A 22,752-nucleotide genomic window follows, 5' to 3' on the forward strand; every position below is an offset into this window, starting at 1 on the left:
AATGCAAACAAACACTCCCCAACCCACACACACAGATCTCACTAAAGCAGTTCTGTTTCAGTCGACTGTTTCTGTTACATCTGGTCACTATTCTCGATGTAAACAATGAGTTGATGCAAGTCGCAGTTTGTTAAAATATTCACATTAATAAGACGGAGTGAAGTTTGTTGATAGATCATCAGGTCGTGTTTTAAAAACACATCGGCTGCCTCAAACAGGCGTAGTGAAGGTTGGACAGCTGAGATGTTCGATTAAAAAAAAAAAAACCCTACTCCTATGGAGGGCTGAAATAGGACAGTGGTGTAAACAGACATCAACCCTTTTGTGTGTGTTTCCATAAAACAGTGAGAGGGCTGAACTTTCTCACTTATAAAACATAGGATTTAAAAATAATTAAAAATATTTCCGTTGACTACCTTAAACTCATTTGCAGTAGAGTTTCACCTAAAGCTTCCCTGCTCTTCTTGAAAAAGTTAACGTTTGCTTTGACAGCGTCTCTACGCCCCGTTGTCCAGGACAACGTTCCCATCTTTGTCTTTGATCCTGAGTCGTCCGGTGGGGTAGCAGGTTTCCTGTCTGCCGTCAGCATAGACCGTCTTCACGGTGCCGTCTGGATACTCCCTCCTCTTGTACTCGGCCGTGTGGATCTCTTTCTGACCTGTGTTAAAATGTATCTCCTTGGTGCCGTCCCTGAGAAAAACCATAAGATTTACACACTGTTAGTGTTGATTCAAAACAAACGCCGCACCATTCTCAAGCGCGCAGCCGCCTGGCTGTTCACACGGGACGCGCATTTCTCCGCTTGTTGTTGTACCCGTTGAATGTCGGGGTTCGGGGGTAAATGATGGTCTTCATAGCCCCCCCCACCCCTCTCTTTCTCTCTCTGTCTATCTGCTTGTGTGGATGGGCAGAGGGGGACATTTAATTATGTGATTGGGAAAATTGGGAAAATTAAAACTCCAGGACAACAGAAGGGGAATACAAAGTATGGGATGCATATTTGATAATTTATATCATATAAAATATGTAATTTATATCGTTTAAAATCATGGGGGGAAAGGGGGGAGCTGGCTCATTAGCATTTAAAGGAACAGGCACTCAAAACAGGTCACTCTGTGGAGGGCTGTTTTATACAGGGTAAAAAGGGTGCTGTTTTATATGATCCTTGTGGTATTTTGACCAAAGTATGTTCCAGACATTTCATTAAGACCCCAAGGAACCATATCAACTTGTGGTAAAATGGGCATACATGTTTTGGTTCCACCTTTTGCACATTCGGTGTTTCTGTGTATCAAATATGAAATTAATATCTTTGGGTTTGGCTAAAAATCTGTTTGGACGTTGACTTACAACATCCAACAAAAAAATCAGTGAGAGGAGCCGTAGCTGTGGTTTTACTCACGGGTTGACCTGTATGATGGTCCCGTCCGTCAACGCGCTCTCCTCCCTTCCGTCTGGGAACAGGTTCTTGACCGTTTGGTCTGGGAAGGTGATTTCCTTACGACCATCTGGGAAATGCTTTTCTGGAGCACAAAAAAAAACAACAGATGATTCATAATGTACAATGCAGTGTGATCAGGACTAGGGATGCCACAAAACAAAACATTTTGTAATCGATACAGTTAGTATGAAATTTTCACGATTCTTGATACCCAATTCGATACCACGGCAAAAAACACCCTCAATAAATCCCATCCCAACATACAAAACACAAGTGGCTTCAAGTAATACAATAAAGTGATAGTAAATAATAAAAAGACTTAACATTATAAAACAGAACAGTGGCATGTAGGAAAATTTAGATGTCAGTTATCAGGTATAACTCAATGACTAAGAACCGCAGACGCAATATACTAACGCACGCGTTTGTAGACCTGAGAACGTTTTCCAACATGTAACCACTCCTGAAGTCCTATTTAATATGCAATTATGTTCAACTAAATTTAGACTGTACCATTTTCTTTATCTTTATTATTCTGAGAGTCAAATTGCCACAACAGCCACAACAGCAGGAAAAAAGTTTAGTCTTTATGACATGAACACATCTGCCAGCGTCTCTCTGCTCTCACCAGTCTGGTTGTTGGAGAAGTGCAGGACCTCCAGGCCGTCTGGGTACGTGATGTGAGTCGTCTGTGCATCAGAGTAGTAGTAGATCTGAGCACAAGGAGCAGTGGAGTCATTAGTGCTTATTGCATTAAGCTTAATGCTCAGAAGGTTTTCACCTGTGAGCTTTCAAAGAAACATCAACTGATTAGAAAGGTCCTGAGATCGACCTTCGACCCAGTGGAGGTGGTGGGAGAGAGGAGAATGAGCACTAATGATGGAATACCAGTCCCCACACCCTACAGGACACCATCACAGCACTGGGCACATTGAATTCCTGTGATGTAAAGTAAAAGTCTCACCACTCTCTGGTCGGCTGTGACCTGTTTGGTGTCTCCGTTGAAGAAGGTGACCTTCACCGCCAGTCCATCTGCTGAAACCTCCTTCTTGGTGCCGTTGGGGTAAACAAGGAGGCGATCACCACCTGCCAGCGTCTGCTCTGTCTGGAGGAATCAGAAGCAGAATTTAACATAAAAGAAAAACCTCAAAGAAAAACAGACACTTCCTTTTAAAAAAAGTAGCATCTCATCAATGTATTGAGAAACATTTCAGGGGTATACATTTGTAATTTAGCTCATGAGGGTATTTTGACCATTTGGAAATTACAGGACATGGTCTGCAATAGACACGGACATACCAGCAGCCTTTGATTTCAAATTAGAAAATTTCCTGAATGGACTCAGGTTCCCGTCAAGTAATGACTTTTCAGGATTTCACATTCCTGGCTCTTCCATTCTTCCATCTTCTTACCTTCCCATCAGGGTGTGTGATGACCTCCTGAGCTGGTTCTGCCTCTTCAGTCTTGCACTCTGGTACTTTTGGCTGAGAATCGCTTATCTACAGAAAGAAGATAAAGGAACAAAAGCAATTACTGGACCTGGACATTGTGATCGACAGCAGCGGTATAGATTTGTTATACCAGAGAGAGAGAGCGACTGATGTCTCTTACCGGAAAACAGCTTTTCGGTTGTTCTGGGTTTGGTGGTTTGTCCTGGCTCTTGTTGGCAGCTGTTGACTTCTCCTCTGTTCTCCTGCCAGGCAGTGAGGAGGAGAAGGCACATGGTCCTGACGGCCTCCTCAGGCTGCTCTTCATCCCTACTGACAATGACAATCCACACAAAACAGGGAAATTAAAAGGAATCTTGACTATCCAATCATTAAATTAAATTATTTATCTTGTTGCCTTCAGGGGTCAGAGTTTCTGCAATAGCAAACAGAAATCTGCAATAAACACTGAGATAAAGGAAACCTGTACTAAATGACTTTTAGTGTTTACACAAACGTCATTAAACCAATTATCTCTCTGACTGGCATTTCAGACCAATGCATCAACTGATGAAGTTATAAATCTGCCAAAACCTTTTTTTCGTGGTAGAAACTTCCTGTTAAATGTAAACTTACCCTGACTACTCTCTGCGGAGCTCCTTCGACCTGCTGCAGCGGTGCTTCTCTGTGGAGGAATGATGCTGCTTCCTCGAGAGTCAAGAGGACTCTGAAAGTAAAGAGAGAGAACTTATGATTTCAATGTGAGAAAAAAATCAAATTGGTCAATCAAAGATTTGGGGACTATCTGAGAGAGCAGGTGTCTATTTGTGAATCTAATAATCATCATAGACTTTCATAGGCACTGCATTCTACAGAGAATGATTAAACCAATAACAAACAGTGTAAACGTGCTTACAGCAAATTTGACTCCTTTGGTAACAGTTGAAACAGGGTTTGCAGATATTCTCGGGCCGTCTTTAGTTTCGTTGTCCTTCTCTGCACTGACAGGGTTTTTATTCCAGGCACTGATACGAAGCTTTTCCAGCATATGGATCTTAAATTAAAACACGAAAGGATAAAAAATCAACACCACATGGCTGCAATTTTATAAAATTGGGATTTTAATGCACTGGGGTAAAAAGGGTCAGAGGTCAGGTGGGTACCTCGTCCCTGAGAGAACTGTTCTCCTGGCTGAGGGAGTCGATCTGCTGCCGCAGCCGGCTGTGTGTGGAGGCCCAGCGACTCTCCTTCCTCCTTAGCTCCTCCTGCATAGAGCTCAGCTGCTGCTTCAACACCTTGCAGGGAGGACAAGAGGACAGATTAAAGGGGTGTTCCAACTATTTTAAGAATGTACATACAACTTCTTTATGGGATTTCGAATAGGACAGGTATTCAAGGTTTAATATTTAAACTAAATATGGAATTTATCAACATGAGAACTAGTGATTTTCTGTGTAACCTGGATTTCCTCTCGTTCCTTCTTGTCAGGAATGGCTCTGGCAGCAGACACATGCTGCTCAAACAGTTTGCGCTCTTTCTGCAGTTTCTTGTTTTCCTCTTTCTTGTACTCGTCAAACTTGGCCGTTTCCTCCACTTTGGTCTGCTCGAACTCCAAACGTTCCCTCCTACAAAGAAACAATGACAACGAAGTAGACATAAATCACACAAATCCATATTTCATCAAAATGTCCACCCCCAAAGAGTACACGATATAAGACAAAATCGGGTTGAATGTAAAAAGATTACTTCCAAAAGTATGATGAGATATTTATCATTCAGGATCTTCTAAAATAATGTGGACTTTATTAATAAAGACTTTTGTGCCACCAATTTTTGTAAAAAAGATTTTGTACAACAGAGGGTTTGAAGAACGTCAACTCAGAGTCATTGCATTTAAATAGTAAAAAATGCAGATGCCAGGATACATCACCTGAGGTTTTCCTGTTTTTTCTCGTTCTCCTGTCTGAGTTTGGTGAGGGCAGCATTCTCCCTTTTAAATCTCTCGATCTCCATCTCCAGCTCCACCAGTCTCTCCCTCAGCTGTCTCGACTGGACCTGCTGACCTGGGACACACATACACGCTAAAATTATCATATAGCAATTCAAAGTGCCAACATTCAGGTAAAGATCTGTAAACTTGAGCCAAATAATATGAAAAGTGTAACTGATACAGGCTATGATGTGTAAAACAGTTTCTCACCCGTCTCCTCCTCTGTTTTTTGGGGCTCAGGAGCCACAGGAGGGGGAGGCGGGAGATTCTGGACCTTCGGCTTCAGAGAAGGAAACAACCTTGTCATGAGCTGGGAGGCAGGGGGAGTTGGAGGATCTGGCTGCTGATTGGCGGAACCGATGACTGTGCCCTTATCCAGCTCCACAACTTTGCTCGCTGCCACCTTCCTCAACAAAGTCCGAACTGGTGGGGAGACGCTATTGGCAGTTGCCTCAGGAACTGGACTGACTCCTCTACTCTCATTGGGAGTTTCAATGGTGTTGTTCCATGTGTCGTCATCATCAAACACGACTCTCTCCTGCTGCCAATCGTTGTCCTCTATCAGAGTGGACTCATCAGGATTGCTAAGGACACTGTCACTTTCCCCATCATCACCTTGTGTCACATCTGAAGCTCTACAACTGTCCTCGTCCTGATAGGACCACTTATCATATGGCGGGTTGGACTGTGCTGGGAAACAACAGGTGCTGGGAAACAAAGGTGGTTTCACCACCACTTCCTGGTCTTCAAATTCAGAGCCAACATTAGAGTTCTCCTGTTTGTCTTTTCTCCCAATGTCCTGTTCCTCGTAATCCTCTGTGCTCATTTTGTTCTTGATTGTATCATCTCTTGTCACAACTGCTTCTGGGGTCACAGAACTGCTTTTAACACCGCCGCCAACGCACCTCTGAAGTTCACCTCTAGGAGGAGACTTGATGGGAGTGGAGGAGAGCCGTCGCTGGTAGAGCCCCTGAGCCTGAGCGACCTGCAGATGCTGGTGCTGCTGGTCCATCTGAAGAACCTACAAATACAGAACAGAATCTTTTAAAATACATTAATTTACATTAATTTGTGCATCTTTCTTTACCATATCCTAATCCTAACATTGTTGAAATCCCTGTATTCCAACAAAAACAATATACTTGTATGAGAACGTCCCTGACTTAGAACACAGCAATCATAAATAATTGAACAAAACACCTTCATGACAAAGGAAGAGTTGGACGAGAAGGACAGCTCATCAGCTGCCTGCTCCAGTAGCTCAAACTCTCCCAGCTCCATGTTTTCCAGCTGCCGATCAGACTCCCAGTGGTGGAGCTTCTCCTGGAATGACACATCAAACGAGTCGACCGGAACTCCTCCTGCTCCTCTTCCTGACCCCGTTCTTCCTTCTGCTGATTCCTCTTCTGATCCACAGCTTTTCTCTTTAGCTGTGTAATTTTCAGCCCTCCCTGGCCCTGCCAACATGCCCACCTGTTTGGTTACAGGGTTTGGCTGTGTGTTGTGAGGCCCGGGTCTCCTCCCAGTCTGAGCAGACAGACCCGCTGTCCTGTTATTCTGTTCCTTTACTTGCCCTGGTTGACACTGTTTGGTTTGTGTCAAGTCTGGGCCAGTCTGAATAGATTCTGATCCTTCAATATTCTGCCTTTGATAACTACCTAAAACTGTCCGTACAGTCTTATTTTCAGCTTTGATGTCCTGAGGTGGCAAACTGAAGCTTTTCCGTCGATTTTCCTTGTTTAGTATGGCGGTTTTACGCTGGACAGGAAGCCGCTGGATGCAATTTGTGCCACCCTTCTGAATAGCTGCAGGCTCAGAGTTGCTGCGCAAGATTACTCTGGCCTGGGGCTGTGGTTTAGAGTCTTTCTTCGTCTCCTTTTTTGGAAATGAGGCTTTGCGATTGTTGGTAAATCTAGAAAGCCCCTCGCCTCGCTTCAGAAAGGACCTCTTAGGATTGGCTTGTACAGCTTCAGCTCCATTTTGACTCTGTTAATGTGAGAAGACAAAATATGAATATAAAAGAATTACTCTTTATAAGAAACGCTAATCGCTTAGGTGTCTAAATACCAAAATGCAGAGCTTATGAGATCATGAGTGTAGTATAAACCTAATGTATAACTTTATACATTTGTTAATTTTCACTAACAAAAATGTTGTTTTGAAATATTCCGATGATTTGCAGTTTTGTAAAAAAAAAACATTTGTTGAGTTCTCTGACCTGTTGTTGCTGAGCAGACTTCAGCTTCTGATCCTCTAGCCTTAGTTGCTCTTCCAACAACTCCTCAAACGTCTGCTTGTGAACCCCGATGCCTGGTTTAATTGGTCTGGTGAGAAAAAACATACTGTACATATAAGGCAAACATGTGTGTACTGTCAAAAAGCGGTCAACATAAAAGCCACACCAAGTTGTTTCAGCTTCATGACTGGCTTCTGCTACTTTCTGCACCCTGAGTTATGTAAATTTCATCAGAGGGTGAACGTGAGGCTCCGAACAGTTATGCATATACCCTCCAACTGTATGGTCTGCACCAAGCAGACTCCATGCGGACTAGAAGTATAAATAAGAACAACTACGCCTCTGTGGTGTCTGCAGCTGTCGCACATGATGCTTAAGTTTATCTCTTAGTTTAATACTAGACATAGTTTTATAATTAAATATAGTATGTACCTGTCCTCTGAGATTTTATCTTCTTTTCTATCATGGTCGTCAGTCAATTCCACACCATTACTTGGGATTAATGTGTCATCATACTCCTGAAAATGGCTCGTAGCATTTCTCTGTTCCTGGTCATCAGTGGAGTTCCCTGAGTCTGTAGGAAACACTTACTGTTAAAATTTCATATGCAAGGGAATTATTACAGATGTTAAAATCATGGGTAAACTTTTACTGGTTTATCTGCAAATGAAAGTAAAAAACTGAGCAACTTCCATTGTCAGCTTACAGTAAATTTTAAAAAAGAAGCTCTCTCACCCTCATTGTTGTCCACCTCCTCATGAATTTGAACTCTTGGTAGGCAATCCTGTCTCGCTGAGGGTGAGGGCTGTTGCTCCTTACGAAGGCCACATGTAGAGCCCGGTGGGATCCCAAAGCAGTTACTGTTGTGGCGGTATAGGCTCTCTCTAGGATGAGAGTCTGCCTGAAGGGAGTTCTCCTCTTCTTCTGCTCCTGATAGCTCTGAACTCTCGAAGTAATCTGTAAAGTACATTACAGTCACTTCACACTGGTTCAGTGAGGAGACAAGGAAAAATAGATATACACCCCCCTCCCCAACTCGTATATTTTATAAATGAAATCAAACAAATTCTCACAGTTGCAGCTATTCTAATCATTTATCTTTCCTACCTCCTTCACAGTGCTCAGATCCATTCATCATTCCCAGCAACCTCTGCTGCTCTTCCTGGAGACGTAGCAACTCCTCTAACTGATGGGCCTTTAGCTGCTCCTGCATGTGTTGTTGCCATTTCCTCAACTGCGAAAACACAAAACAAATTATTTTCAAATTAGTCATGTAGATAACACTGTTATGCTTATGATGAAGAGTGTCTTGGTGGTTTTGAGTAGATTTAAAAGACAAATTTAGACAAACACTCTTTTCCATACTTGTTTTCCAACATCTCTTTACATCTATTTGTGGCTGCCAACCACAGTGGTACAATGCACATACTGATAAATCAACATACAAGTTCTAACGGACTTTTATGGACACACTTTCATCATTACTTGAGCTCTTGCCGACATAAACAGTCTTACAAGAAAAAACACTATTAAAACTGAACTATTGGAGTAAACTGAACTAAACAACTATCAGTGTCATTAGGATATATCACAATATTGTATCTACTTAAATATGGGATAAAGATAAGTGACAGAGTACATGTAGTGGGAAGAGGTGGCATGTACAGGTATTTTAGATAATAGTTTTGGTGTAATCTGATTCAGAATTACCAAAACTAGACAATAAGATATAATCTATATGATTGCAGTGACAGGAAATCAATCTTTGTCACAGCCAATATGTAGATGTCAACAATAGGAAGCCCCATATTCTGAAATGCAGTCATGATTTTACCTCTTCTAGCCTCATAATTAGGGGCACATCCTGTGATTCATCCAGACCCTCCACCTGTCCACTTGAATTTCTCCTGGGGACAGAGGAGAGACGGTTCCCCCGCCCGTCACTCCCAGTGCTTTCTTCTCCTCCTGGCGACAGTCCAAATCCATCCACACCCAGGCAGCTGCTGTCTGCCGATTCTGCCAGGGGGGCGAAGTCTGAGGCGAAGGAGTCGTCTGGCTTCATGGGTGAGGATCCCACGACAGGGGTGAGCCGCGGCGACCCGGCCAGGTCCGGGCTGGGGTTGATGATCACCCCGGCTCTGTTGCTGCTCGGCAACCACCGGGTAAGGAACTCTGCCTGGGAGTACCGGAGCCCGTCTGGAGATGACATGGTGACTGCGCTGCGTCAGGCAGGGCTCACTAATCCGGGATTTGAACGACAGATTATGGTGACAGGTTGGGGGTTAATCACACCATGAATAAACAGACTCCAGACCATGAACACATCCAAGAAATCTATATTTGGAAACTGCTTTAGTGTGAAATAACATTAGCTATTAGCTATTAGCTAATTAGCTGTTAGCTTATGGTCTGGTTTCATAAACGTTTACACTACACGACAGGAGAGTGACCACTTTAAATTGATGCTTATTTGGTTAGTAACAAAAACACAACTATCTCGTCATAAACTGTGAAAATATTATCAACATACATCTTAAAATACAGTTCAACGATGCTCTAAGTGAGTTTTAGCGTGCTAGCTTCCGATGTCTTTAAAAGCCTCGGCGTCCTTGTTGCTACTTCGTTGTTGTTGTTGTCATTGGGAAAGAACGTTTTATTCCACACAATAAAAGTTGTTTTACACTTGTTAAGCGGTAAATAAATCCAGAACATTGATAAAAGTGTCCAAACACGTCGAGTTTACCTGCAGCTCCGGAGAAAAACGGTTTTACTGCGTAGAAACCCTGCGTTTTAGAAATATGCCGGAGTGAAGTTTCAAAGGCTGCCGCCATGTCAACACGAAGCCCGCGAGAGTAGAGAAACAGACGCTGGTGCATCATGGGTAATGTAGTTAAATACATATATTTAAAATTGTACGATTCCAATTTTTTTTCTATACACAACAACAAAATTATACCAGATATTATACTCACTTTATCTCATCTATTATCATTATTATTATTATTATCTTCTTTTTTTATTTTTTTATTATCCAATAACGTTTCTTGGAAAAAAAGATATTTGAATCATATCCGGTTCAACAACGGTTATCTAAAACATTTCACAATAAAAGTGATTGAGCGAAAAACATCTATCGTAGCTTTAAGCTTTATTTTATTTTAAACTTTGATTCATTTATAAACATCTATGTTATATCTTAATGTGTTATATTGTATATTGACCTTTACAGTTGAAGTAAGCAAGTTTTTGATTTGAAAGTTACCCTTTATTTTTCCTTGTACAGCGCGGATGTGCTTTCTCACGGTTGTGATTGGTCGATACGAGAAAACTGAATCTCACTTTTGAGAAGCTGAAACTGAAATTGAACGTGTCCGGACAATGGAAAAGATCCCGTGTAATGTTCACGGTAAGTCTCAATAAGTCAATGTCAGTTTTCATTTACGCTAAACAGAAGAAGGATAGCAATTTATGTGGAGTTTCCGGAAGTCGTACCTATGTTTTATCCCCCGATAAGACACTTTCATGTATCTTTAGCTCAATAGAACCTCTTGCTAACTTGCTAATTTATATGATTCTCCTCTTTATCCTCATCCAGGTGGTTTGTGTATGTTAAAAACCGGCGTGAAAGATGGACCGAGCAAAGGAAAAAGCTTCTACGTCTGCGTTGATAAGCAAGGCTGTTACTTCAGTCAGGTGTCCAGGTATTCACTTCACCCCCGAGGGGACATGTTTCCTCTGTCACCCCTTAACACTGTGAGAAGGATTCAGAGAAGATGTCAAGGGGCGGTCTGTAAAAAAACATGGAGCTGAACCCACCACAGAACGGACAACTACGACTTCCTATGTCAAGATGACTCAGGGATAATTAAAGGTCCAGTGTGTAGGATTTAGGGGAAAGGGATCTATTGGCAGAAATTGAATATAAAATAATCCTTGTGATGTTTTCACTAGTGTGTTTCATCTAAGTTGTAAGAATTGTGTTTTCTTTACCCCAGAATGAGCCCTTTATATTTAAATACTTTATATTTACATCGGGAGCGGTTGTTTTTTTACTGTAGCCCAGACTGGACAAACTGTCACTACATTCTACGCACTGAACCTTTTAAGTGTGTCCAAAAGTGTAGTAGTTCAAAATAGAGTTAAATGGGACCACTGTCCTCCACGTATATATCGGACCCCTTATTAGATTGTTACCATTCTCTCTTTTTTTTTTCTGACTCAAATGCCTTATTCTTTTGGGACACACTGATAATTATAAACACTGGGTCATAGAGTTGTTTACGTAAAAACTCTCTAGTTATTTCATGGTATGATAAATAAGCCATTTGGCAAATTCTTCTACATTTAAGATTAGGAAAACAACATTTTCACACAGATTCAAGTTGATGTTTTTGATCTGCATTATCATTATCTTATTCTTCCCCCCCCCCAGCATCTCGGCATCCCACTGCCTCCAGCATGAAGATTCAATGGTGGAGCTCCAAGCGCTCACCTACAGTCAGCAGCAGCAAAGCCACAGGTGTGTGCGCAGGTGGACAGTGTTATGGTCATAACATTAGCCATGTCGGTTATTAATTATGCTAGTTCTTGCAATTAGGGCTGAGCGATAAAGCAACATCAACCTGAATGGCAATCGGTAGAGTGCAGTCCTCCGCCAAGGCCCTACAACCCTTTATGAAACCACATTTAAATGCACTTTCTATTTGGATCTGCAGCAAACTGCACACAGTCATAAATTTCAGTAATCTAAACCTGCCTGATCTTTGACAAATCAATTAAACTGTTGAAAAACACCCTATCTCACAATCTTAGGAAGGAAAAAAAACTATATTGGATCTGCCTTCTGATCCGGATCAGCACCAAAATTTAATATGTCCTTAGCTTACTAACACTGTATCCTTCCATCAAGTTTCGTCGTAATCCAACCTGTTGTTGTTGTGTAATCTTGCTTACAAACATCCAAACGGACATGGGTGAAAAAATAAGCCCCTTGGCGGAGGAAATAAATTCCAAAAAAATTTTGAACATGGAGGTATCTGTTGGTCAGATTGGATCTTTGAGTTTTACGTTCATTCTGTTTTTTTCCAGGTTATTCTATCGGTGTGTTATAGGTAAAAAAGCAGGCCAGAGGTGGTGTGGAAGCGTACCTTGGACTGTGGTAAGACAGCACCTGTCACAAATTTCACTATGCGCATTCTTATTCATATACTGTGACTTAAATACCTTTTATCTTTTCTGTTGTGTTCCATCTTTGCAGCCAGACAAAGAAAAGAGAAGCCCTCTATCTGACATGCAGCTCCAGCCCTCCTGTCTGCCACCTGTCCGAAATCCCTTCAAGGCCCTTTCCAAGATGGACAAGGACTCAGAGTGGAGAGGGAGGGAGAAGGAAAGAGATAAGACAGACAGTGAGGCAAGTCACAAGGTTGAAGGAAGAGAAGGTTATCAGAAAGAAAGTGTGGAGAGTGTTGGGGCACGAGTGGAAGAAGAGGAGAGAAAGAAGATGGATTCCCCGGATACTTACCAAAGGAAACCGCTTCCACCAGGCATGAAGATAAAGAAAAGAGTTTCAGATGAGGAGAGAAACGGTCCCAAAGCTAACGATGTGGAACATATGACGGATAAGATTGAAAACAGGACTGAAGAGAACCAAACTATCCAGAGTAAAATGGAAAATACTATTTCCACCTCCAGGGTCACTGCTTTTCCTCCTGAGAAAACGAATAAAACCTCACAGGATACTGCCAAAAACTTGCCACTGCAACCAACTACAGATGTGGTGAAACAATCTGACTCTACGGTGAAAGAGAGCACTTCTAAATCTGCACCCAGCAGCAGAGACTCTTCTAACACCAGTACCCCCACAAATAACCAACCGACACAGTCCGAGTCCAGGCAAACCAAAAATCACCAAGATGATGACGACGATGATGATGTGGTGTTGGTGTCAGTGAAACCTCCCACTCCTGTCTCTGCTGTACAAAAAACCCTGACCAGCTTCTCGGGGTTTCAGCCAGCGTCTAAGGTCAAAGGTCAACAGGAAGATCCCCAAAAGCTGCACAGTCTGCTCAGTGCTCAGCTTCAACAGAAAAAGGTGAGTGAAGGACCAACTGAGGAACACATGATTAGCTGTATTTGGTCTGACTTTGAAAGCTATAAATGTTGTGCCTGAGCAACTTCTTCAATGGATTCTTTTTTTTTTTTACCTATTCTTGTTACTTACATTTTTTCTAAAATCCGCTGATAATATCAACCATGCCGATGTGTCAGTTGGGCTTTAGAACATATCTGCCACAGGCCTGAGTCCTCTCTGCTGTAATCTGATGGAAATTGAGCACTATAGCAGCTACATGGAGAATATTTGTATTATTATTATCGTTATTATTATTATTGTTATTATTATTATTATTATTATTATTTAATGATAATAGAGACATAATGAAATCTCAGAATATTAATGTTTAAAATGTGAGTTATTTAAATGAACTAGTAAAAAATACAAGATATTTAGTTTTGCAGACCACAACTGCAGTTTGACTTTTTACCTTTAAATGACTTAAACAGAGGTTCACCTTTTTAATGTCCTATGTGTATTCATATTTATGTGTCATTTCCGTCTGTCCTTACCCCTTTTTCCTCCTGACAAGGCCACTCTGTCTGTGGTGAATGTGGCGGCTCTGCCAGATAAAGGGGAGAGGTTGAAGACTCAGGTCAAGGAGCTGGAGGACACATTGGAGTCTCTGCGCCTCACTGCTGCTTCTCATCCAGGTAACTCACCCACTGCACAGGAGTGCAGAAGATTTCCCCCTATTCCTGTTACAGCACATTTTAATCACAGATTCTTCCACTCAGCCTCTCACCTCAGCTCCTAATTATTCAGGTTGTTGTTAGTCAGTAATCAGGACTTAAAAAGGCATCAAACCCTGTTTTTAAATTTACAGCTTAAGAAAATCATGATTCAATTCGAACAAATTTTAAAGAATGAAATTTGAAAATTTCAGATCAATATATTATCAGTATGAATTAAAAAATGACTTGTCTTTTACATGCAGCAGTACAGGTAAAAGAAGCTATGCAGAAACAACTTAAATCCACTTCACAGTGTGGAGAGCAGTCAACTTTAAAGTGTGCACACTAACATGGTACCTGCCATAATCACCTTTCTCCCAGAGACCGAGGGTGAACATCGCAGCAATGATGTGAGACCAGGTAGCAGTCAGTTCAACCCATTCAGTCGACAGGGGGGCACCATCCTGCTCCCTGCCCCTCCGGCTCCAGGCCCCTCTCTGCACCAAGCCTCCAGCAGTTCCCTGGGGCTCCAGCTGAGCCAGGGCTACACCCAGATGTACGCAGGTAGGCTGATCAAGAGTTTTTGTTGAGAAATATCAGTTAATAATTTTTGAAGCCAAGAAACTGAATTTGAATCTGAATTGTTGCAGCTCTCATTTTCACCTTTGTGTTGTATCTGTACTATTTTCCTTTACATTTATGTAAAGTAATTTCAATTTGTTCTTTACCATTCCTACAAATACCCTAATCCTCACTCCTTCTTGTTTCCAGCTAACCCGCAGGCTCAGGCCTTTTATGGCGGCAGGATGACCAATGACCGTCTGCTGGCGGTGAAAAACGCCACCAGCGAGGCCATCGACCACCTTCACAAATCCATGGAATCCTGCCCCGACGCTGAGGCTGAAGTCCCAGACCCAAAGGGCATCAAGGTACTGCTATCCCCCGGGCTGCAGTCTGGTTTTTCACCAGTGCTTCACATAGATGATCTAATACCACTAATTAGATATCAGGGAATGATGCATCACCCCTGTCTACATACCTGTGTACTTTTTGTTTCCAAAATCTGGTGGAAAGAAGAGTCAAGGCTCTGACAGCAGCATTGTCCACATACTTTTGTCCATACTGTATTTGTAATTATGAAAATATATCATTGGTAGTATATAAATCGTTTTATGATTGGTCCTTTCTATTACTCTAATAACATTGTCCGCTTGTGATTGGCTGTTCAGGTGTCGCTCCTGGCTCATCAGAGGAGAGCTTTGGCCTGGCTGCTCTGGAGAGAAGGCCAGAATCCCTGTGGAGGAATTCTGGGTATGCTCACCATTTAATATTATTACCTTCACCATGGAGGTTAAGATCTCATTACATTTTGGCACTGATATGCACAAAGTGGTTTAAAATTACATTTTAAATTTTTATTTTATTTTATTGTTTTACATTTTAACCAGTTTTGTAGAGAATAATTCATGGGTCTTGATAATGTTTGGCCTCACTCTACCAAGTACCATTCCAGTTTTTATTGAAGAGGTTAAAATGAAGACTGTTACCACATCATGATGAAAACTGTGGGACAGAGATGGAATAATAAGTTGGTGTTACTTGTTCCTTTTCCCTTCTGAGTAAGAGATGACATATTTCTGTGGCAGTAGGTCAGTGAGGTGTGTTTGATGTGAGGGTCACAACAAAGACAACATATCACCAAAGTGCTTTGTCCACTTTATCAAGCAGTTGAATTATTCATTCCTTATCATTTCCTCCCTTTGTTTTTCTCGCTCCCCCTTTTTGGAATCAGCGGATGACATGGGTCTCGGAAAAACCCTGACCATGATTGCTCTCATACTTGCCAAGAAGATCAAGGCAAAAGAGGAAGAAGAAAAGAAGGAAGAGAAGAAACTGGAGAAATGGATCTCCAAAACTGGTAACGAGAACTCTTTCATTTGCTGAGGCAACATGAATTGTATATGTGTATTATTTAAATTAAGTAATACCTCTTATATTTTTTGCATTTGTTCATCATCCAGACTCCAGTCTTGTGGTTTCTAAAGGAACTCTGATCATCTGCCCTGCCTCTTTGATTCACCACTGGAAGAAGGAGATTGAGAGACATGTGAAGACGGGCAGGCTGAGTGTGTGTCTGTACCACGGTCCCAACAGAGAGAAAAGTGCCAAAGTGTGAGGGATAACACACACACACACACACACACACATACTATCTTTGCAGTTGCATACATTTTCCTTTTTGACAGTTTAGTATCTTTAGCATTATGCCTGTCAATTATGAATTCAAATGTGGCAGCTGAAGGACACAACAAAATCCTATTCTGAGAACAATAACATGGTACACATTATTTTTATGGGAGCAAACTACATTTTGTGAAAGTCCCTGGAGGTCACATATTACCCCCACACATAACTTTTGTGGATGTGCAGAGCCGATGCACCAATCCGGATACATCCTTCCAGTTCAAAAGATATTTAAAGTCAAACTGAGTTACGTGTTCTCTGTCCATCTCCTCAGGCTGGCAGACTACGATGTGGTGGTGACCACATACGGTTTGGTCTCTAAGGAGATTCCAGTCCAGAAGGAGGAGGCAGAAAAACCATCCAAGGATTCTGATGACGTGGTGAGTAATTATGATGTAAAGCCACAGTTCTGACTGCAGCTGTCCAACTTCAAAGCCATTTTGTTACCGATAATAATAATGCTGATAAAACTAAATCCTCAGACACATGTGTACTTCATCTTTTGAAATTTTTCCTCAGCCACTGCACTCGTCTCCTCTTCTGCGAGTGGCCTGGGCCCGTATGATACTTGATGAAGCCCACAACATCAAAAACCCAAAAGTGCAGACGTCCATGGCGGTGTGTCAGCTGAGGGCCAGCGCCCGCTGGGCAGTCACTGGTACACCCATCCAGAACAACCTGTTGGACATGTACTCACTGCTTAAGTAAGAAGAAAACACAGAGAACACAGATGTTTTAAAATGCCTTCTCAGTCGAAATGCTTTGTCTGCATGTTGGACACGTGCGGTTCTCTGCCGAGACTGCTTTGTTTAGATTCAAATTTTTTTCATATTTATGAATGAAAGGGGGCCACAAAGCAGTGCTATATATTTGCCCCAACATCCTTTAAAATCAATCTTTATGGGAGACTCCTAGATATTTAACAATCAACAAAGACAGGAGCAAAATCATCTCATATTATTGGTTGTGCTTACATTATTCATGACCCTGGAGGTTCTTTGGAACTGCTAACATAATGGTATTGTCGCTGTGGTCAAGTGAGGTCAAGATGGGGAATTAAAATGAGACAGTATTCATTCACTGTCCTTTCCTCAGGTTTCTGCGTTGTTCTCCGTTTGACGAGTACAAACTCTGGAAAGCTCAGGTCGACAACGGCTCTAACAGAGGCAGAGAGAGGCTGAACATCCTGACGAGGACTCTGCTGCTCCGAAGAACCAAAAACCAGATGGACTCCAAAGGAAAACCTCTGGTAGACACATACACGCACACACAGAGACACACTGGACTTGTCTTTATACTTTATATACTGGACTTGGCTCATTGTAAAGGCCACAACAATGTTTTTTGTTTTAATGTCAGTATCTGATTGTCGTTGCCTGCAGAGCCCAACAGAAATAATCACCATGTCTGGCTGCAGGGGGCGCTATTAATCAGTAAAAGTTGCAATAAGACAAGATAATCTTTTATCAGACCTCTGATCAGTCTGGGGAAGTTAGTGAAGTTACAGCAGCGAGGGTATAGTAAGCAATAAGACAATGATAAATAATAATCATGAATAATGATTGTTTCAGGTGTCTCTTCCTGATCGGACCTGCAAGGTGCATCGACTCAAACTGTCTAAGGATGAGCAGGCGGTGTATGATGTGGTCTTTGCCCAATCCAGGTAGAACACCTACTTGCCTTGATTTCTAATTCTTTATAAAAGTAACAAGAAAACATTTCCTCCTCTTCTGGATGTGTGTAAATACATAAAAAAAGAGCTGGAATGAGATTAAATCTTGTTGGATGCTGTGGATCGATCATTAAAAAAATGTTAGAATGTTAATTTCTTTCCTTTTTTTTTTTTTTAGATCCACTCTGCAGAACTACCTGAAGAGACATGAAGGAAATGATGTGAACAAGGGGAACACGCCCACTTCAAATCCTTTTGACAAAGGTGAGAGATCTGCTGGTTGTTTTATAGTCCTCAACTGAACTGACTGAGTGTGTGATGAATACTGCCCCTGGTGACATGTGTGATTAAGAGCTGTTCAGAGCTGGTATTGACATCTGTCCTGAGTGATCGGATCACAACTGTACAGTGCAAAGTTCAGGTTTGAACGCACACCGCTGTCTGTGGGTCTTCTCTCTCCTGTTTCTAGTAGGATTATTATAGTAAAAAGAGATAATGAACAAAACTCAATTCTGTGCTTCTTCTCATGGCAAAGCTGCATATTCAGGAGTTTTTACTTATCACAGCACATAATCATACAGAAAAAAAAATTATATTACTAAAAAATCAACATAGAGAAATGAGAATTTTATATTGGAGCTGAAAACAAATCTATAAAACTGTGGTGATTCAAAACTACATGTGTATGTGGGGCCCCTCTCTCCAGTTGCCCAAGAGTTTGGCATGTCACAGCCTGAAGCTACTGTGCCGAGCTCCCGGCAGGCGTCCAGCACCATCCACATCCTGTCCCTGCTGCTGCGCCTGCGACAGTGCTGCTGTCATCTGTCCCTCCTGAAGAAGGTATGCGCTCATACACACAAAGACACCAGGGTTTAAACAGGGTCTTATTCATTTGTATCAATTCTTCATTTCAATGTCTAAACATTACTAGACCTACGTTATATATTTTGTTGGCCTGTTTAGTTACCTTATCCAAAATGTTTCCAACAAAACCAGATATATCCTCATTTTTATTCAAGGTAACGTGACATTTAATTTTGTTTTTGCCTTTTATTTGCGTTCTATCCGGGTAAACATGGTTTTGCCCGTCTCTTCTGGGGCAAACAACGTATGACGAAGGAAAAACACACTGCTAGCCAGTTAGCCAGTTGGTTGTTTTTTCCTTCCTCTGTATTGGTCACTCGTAATGGATTATGATTCTTTATTACCGTTTGCTGTGTAACTTGAATAAAACTCATTACCTCCTTTATGAACATGATTTGTGCCTGAGTTGCGTCAGGTAGATTTTCATTGGCAATGGTGGTGAAGACAACAACTCCCATGATCCCATGCTGCTTCACGACATCATCAAATGTCGTCTTAATCATGTTAATGCTCATTTAACAGTGCTTCTGTGGCACTTTAAAAATGTGTTTGTTTTTGTTTTGTTCACTTTATCTTTGATTAATGGGAAGTGTAAGAAATTCTTTCCTTTTTTCACTTCCTCCCTCTGCTCAGACTCTCGACTCGGCGGAGCTGCAGGGTGACGGGATCGTCTTGTCTCTGGAGGAGCAGCTCAACGCTCTGTCACTCTCCTCGAACCCCTCGCCATCGGGCCCTGACCCCAAAGACACCGTGGCTCTTAATGGCACCCACTTCCCCTCGCAGCTGTTTGAGGACACCAGTGAGAGCACCAAGGTGGGTGACAGCTGTGCTCCTCAACCTCACATCACTATCATACTGAATGTGATCTGTGTGGGAGCTAAAATAATGATTATTTAAACGCATGTCCTGTGTTATTCTTTCTAATACACGAGTACCTGGAACTTGAATTTAGTACCATTTAGACCTCAGCTTGTTTTCCCGTATCGCTGCTGTTTTATAAAATGTTACTGTAACTACAAATTAACTTGTTCTTCAATCTCAATTTTCCAGATTGCTTCTATTGTCTCTGAGCTCGAGGCAATCAGGCAGAAGGGTGCTGATCAGAGAAGGTAGGAACAACTCTCAAGATCAACTCAGACTCATATCAGTCATATCTTTAATCTCTGTTTTCATTGACTTGTATCCTGCTCATTTCTGTCTATATTGAATCCTACCTCTTTAGTTGTAATCCACATGGTATCTTCTCCCCTCTTGTCATGTTTAGTGTCATCGTGTCCCAGTGGACCAGTATGCTGAGCATCGTAAAGGTTCATCTGCAGCAGATGGGCTTGAGATACGGCATCATCGACGGGTCTGTCAACCCCAAACGTCGCATGGACCTGGTGGAAGAATTCAACACAGACCCTAAGGGACCACAGGTGAATATCAGTCCCACAACTCTACCGTTTTTTTTTTAATACAGATATAAACACGACACAACAATCTAGTTTTTTTTATATTTTCTAATGCTTTGAAAAGTAATGAATCAGTTTACAAACATACAACGTTGATTTTCTCATTTGTGATTAAACTGTTTCAGTTTCACTGTCCGTCCATCTGTCTATAGATTCATATTTCTGGTTCTGTGCCCCAGGTGATGCTGATTTCTCTTTGTGCTGGAGGAGTTGGTCTCAATCTGATTGGAGGGAATCACCTCTTCCTCATGGACATGCACTGGTGAGACACACACTTGCACACACACGAATCCAAAAGTAAAGAAATCTGCTGCTCTGAAACCTCTACTCGTTGCTTTTCTTACATTCCACCTGAAAAGTGTGATATAAATAATACCTATCCTGAGAGTTATGATGATAAACATGCAGGTTGTTGAGGGTTTTACCAGTTTGATAGCACGACTTGGATGACTGAGAATCTTCATTGAAACAAAAATTGAATATCTTTTATGTGTTCACTATAACAATGGAGTCTTTAACCTCTGAACCCTGAATACTCTGACAGGAATCCAGCCTTGGAGGATCAGGCCTGTGACCGGATCTATAGAGTTGGACAAAGGAAAGATGTCACCATCCACAGGTAAATACAAAGAAGCAGTACATTCAGTGTGCGTGGATCCTATTTTAATTTGTATATCATGTTTTATTGTTGCAAAACGACAGTATTGAGACAATCATAAACTAAGGCAAATTACAAAATTGAATACAACAACAATGTACAGTAAAAGTTGCATAAAACGAAGATCACTTCAAAATTGGTAGACAGGAGTGGAACAACAAATCCACATGCTCATTATCAACGTTTCCTTAGGCCTGTTACTTAGACTGTAAATAAAAATGACCAGACACACAGACCCCGGGTCCCTAAGTGAAGCCAATGCGGAAGTGCCTGAAACCTGTACTCTCTCAAATAAGCAATCGTCTTTTGTTTCAGTCTCTAGTTTCAAGTCTTCTTCAATACAGCATGAGGTTAATTTTTTGAAAATTATGTTCCCATTTAGAGTCAAATAGATAAAAAAGCACCATTGGGGCATCATTGAAGACTGTGTGATTTAGAGCTAGTACCGTCCAATGAGTGCAGGTGAAGGTGGACGTGCATTTTCCTCGTGCTCTCAGTCAGTCTCTACACCCGCTCTTCCAAATATGGTTACTTGTGGTTTTAAATAAACACAGATGGCACTGGACAAAATACCAAACTCAAGATTTCAAAATGGCAGCTCACAAACCAATGGGTTACGTCACGGTGGTTTGACACTTGGTTTATCTGGTGTATTATTATTTTGTGCTTGTTGGTTAAAAAATACTTTTGTGTGAATTTGTTTTTTTGATAGGTTTGTGTGTGAAGATACAGTGGAGGAGAAGATTTCCACTCTGCAGGTGAAGAAGAAGGAGCTGGCCCAGAACGTGCTGTCGGGAACAGGAAGCACGTTCACCAAACTCTCCCTGGCTGATCTCAAAATCATTTTCGGTGTGTGAGGTATGAGAGAACTGAGGACGCCGTTCCACACTGTCAGACCTGCAGCTACCGCACCAGACTCCTGTTCACATATATCAAAAATTCAGGATAGAAATCTGATTTGAATTTTTTTTTTAATATATAATCTAATAAAGTTCAGGTGATAATTTGCCTAAATCTAAAATACAAGTGAGTTTATTTTACACAGTTTAATGTCAGATTTATTTGTGTTGTTTTTGACTGACCTCTCTCAGCTTGATCCAAAGCAGTGTTTATTCCTGCTTTACAAAACTTCATTGGGTTTAATTTGCCTTACTATTTTATTTCAATGTTTGAAATAATGTAAAGAGCTTTGAGTGGTCATCAAGACTAGAAAAGCGCTATATAAATACAAAACCATTTACCATTTTCTGTAAGTATTACACTATAATTTCAAAGCTGGGATTTAACTATATTTATTTTAACTGTTTCATTTGGCTTGAACTTGTCCTGAAACATCTTCATACTCTGTAACCTCACAGATGCTTTTCCTGCCCTGATCTTTTGTTCCCATTCATAATCGGTGACTTGATGAATATTTTACTTTTCATGAAGGTGTTTATAAAAGAGAAAATCTTGCTTATCTCAATAACATTCTCGATTACGAAACAGTTTCTTCTATCAGATACTGCTATGCTGATGTGGCTGTTTTGGTTTCTTAACACTACTGCTACAACTGCAAATACTTTTTACATGCATCTTGAAATATGGATTCTAAAGTCCTCATACAACTCCTATACACAACCACAGATGTGCATATTGTCAATGTGTGCAAAGGCCATAGACACTGGTTAGCAAGTCTTATTCTCCGTGTCTTTTGGTCTAGAATGATTCTGTGCAGCACTGCATTTATGTCCCATGCTACATTTAGTGTGACCAATACTTGAGGAATATTTCTAGATGTGTGTGTGTGTGTGTGTGTGTGTGTGTGTATACTGCTGTTTATTTTATTATGACACTGAAATGAGGACCCCCCCCCCCTGTTAAAAGCTCATTTGATTTCAGGCAGCTCACTCATCAGAGGGAAGCAGTCCTTTCTCATGTCACTTGATTGAGTTTATTAACTTTATGTATATTTTCATATGGTGTTTTGCTTGGACATTG

At 41.4% G+C, this 22,752-nt stretch overlaps 2 protein-coding genes across 3 annotated transcripts; one reads left to right on the top strand and one right to left on the bottom strand.

Annotated features, from left to right (window-relative positions):
* Positions 1-90: 90 nt before the first annotated feature.
* Positions 91-9,953, bottom strand: cenpj (centromere protein J). 2 transcript variants are annotated; one of them, XM_034575086.1, is made up of 20 exons: positions 9,838-9,953; positions 8,929-9,332; positions 8,202-8,328; positions 7,830-8,051; positions 7,527-7,668; positions 7,077-7,182; positions 6,059-6,844; positions 5,069-5,879; positions 4,799-4,931; positions 4,328-4,493; positions 4,032-4,163; positions 3,785-3,922; positions 3,505-3,595; positions 3,053-3,198; positions 2,854-2,940; positions 2,406-2,546; positions 2,070-2,154; positions 1,403-1,523; positions 474-690; positions 91-392 (listed from the first exon to the last, which is right to left on the bottom strand). In XM_034575086.1, exons 2-19 carry the CDS (start codon positions 9,301-9,303, stop codon positions 498-500), a joined length of 4,002 nt encoding a protein of 1,333 aa, XP_034430977.1. In that variant the 5' UTR covers positions 9,304-9,332; positions 9,838-9,953; the 3' UTR covers positions 91-392; positions 474-497. The 2 variants fall into 2 exon arrangements, 1 of the variants encoding a protein (XP_034430977.1); XR_004612582.1 differs by lacking the exons at positions 91-392; positions 474-690; positions 1,403-1,523; positions 2,070-2,154 and having other exon boundaries at positions 2,494-2,546; positions 3,053-3,134.
* On the top strand, positions 9,133-21,937 carry ttf2 (transcription termination factor, RNA polymerase II). Its single transcript, XM_034575088.1, has 24 exons — positions 9,133-9,256; positions 10,378-10,500; positions 10,690-10,795; positions 11,527-11,613; positions 12,183-12,252; positions 12,352-13,185; positions 13,739-13,859; positions 14,262-14,444; positions 14,652-14,809; positions 15,110-15,191; positions 15,673-15,798; positions 15,902-16,052; positions 16,399-16,504; positions 16,644-16,828; positions 17,220-17,373; positions 17,696-17,787; positions 17,975-18,060; positions 18,503-18,636; positions 19,294-19,473; positions 19,711-19,769; positions 19,925-20,078; positions 20,294-20,376; positions 20,659-20,733; positions 21,485-21,937. The coding sequence occupies exons 2-24, from the start codon at positions 10,473-10,475 to the stop codon at positions 21,627-21,629; spliced, it is 3,399 nt and encodes a 1,132-aa protein (XP_034430979.1). The 5' UTR covers positions 9,133-9,256; positions 10,378-10,472; the 3' UTR covers positions 21,630-21,937.
* The last annotated feature ends 815 nt before the right edge of the window (positions 21,938-22,752 follow it).

This window comes from Hippoglossus hippoglossus, chromosome 21 (assembly GCF_009819705.1).
Source record: "Hippoglossus hippoglossus isolate fHipHip1 chromosome 21, fHipHip1.pri, whole genome shotgun sequence".
In the NCBI taxonomy this organism is placed as follows: Eukaryota; Metazoa; Chordata; class Actinopteri; order Pleuronectiformes; family Pleuronectidae; genus Hippoglossus; species Hippoglossus hippoglossus.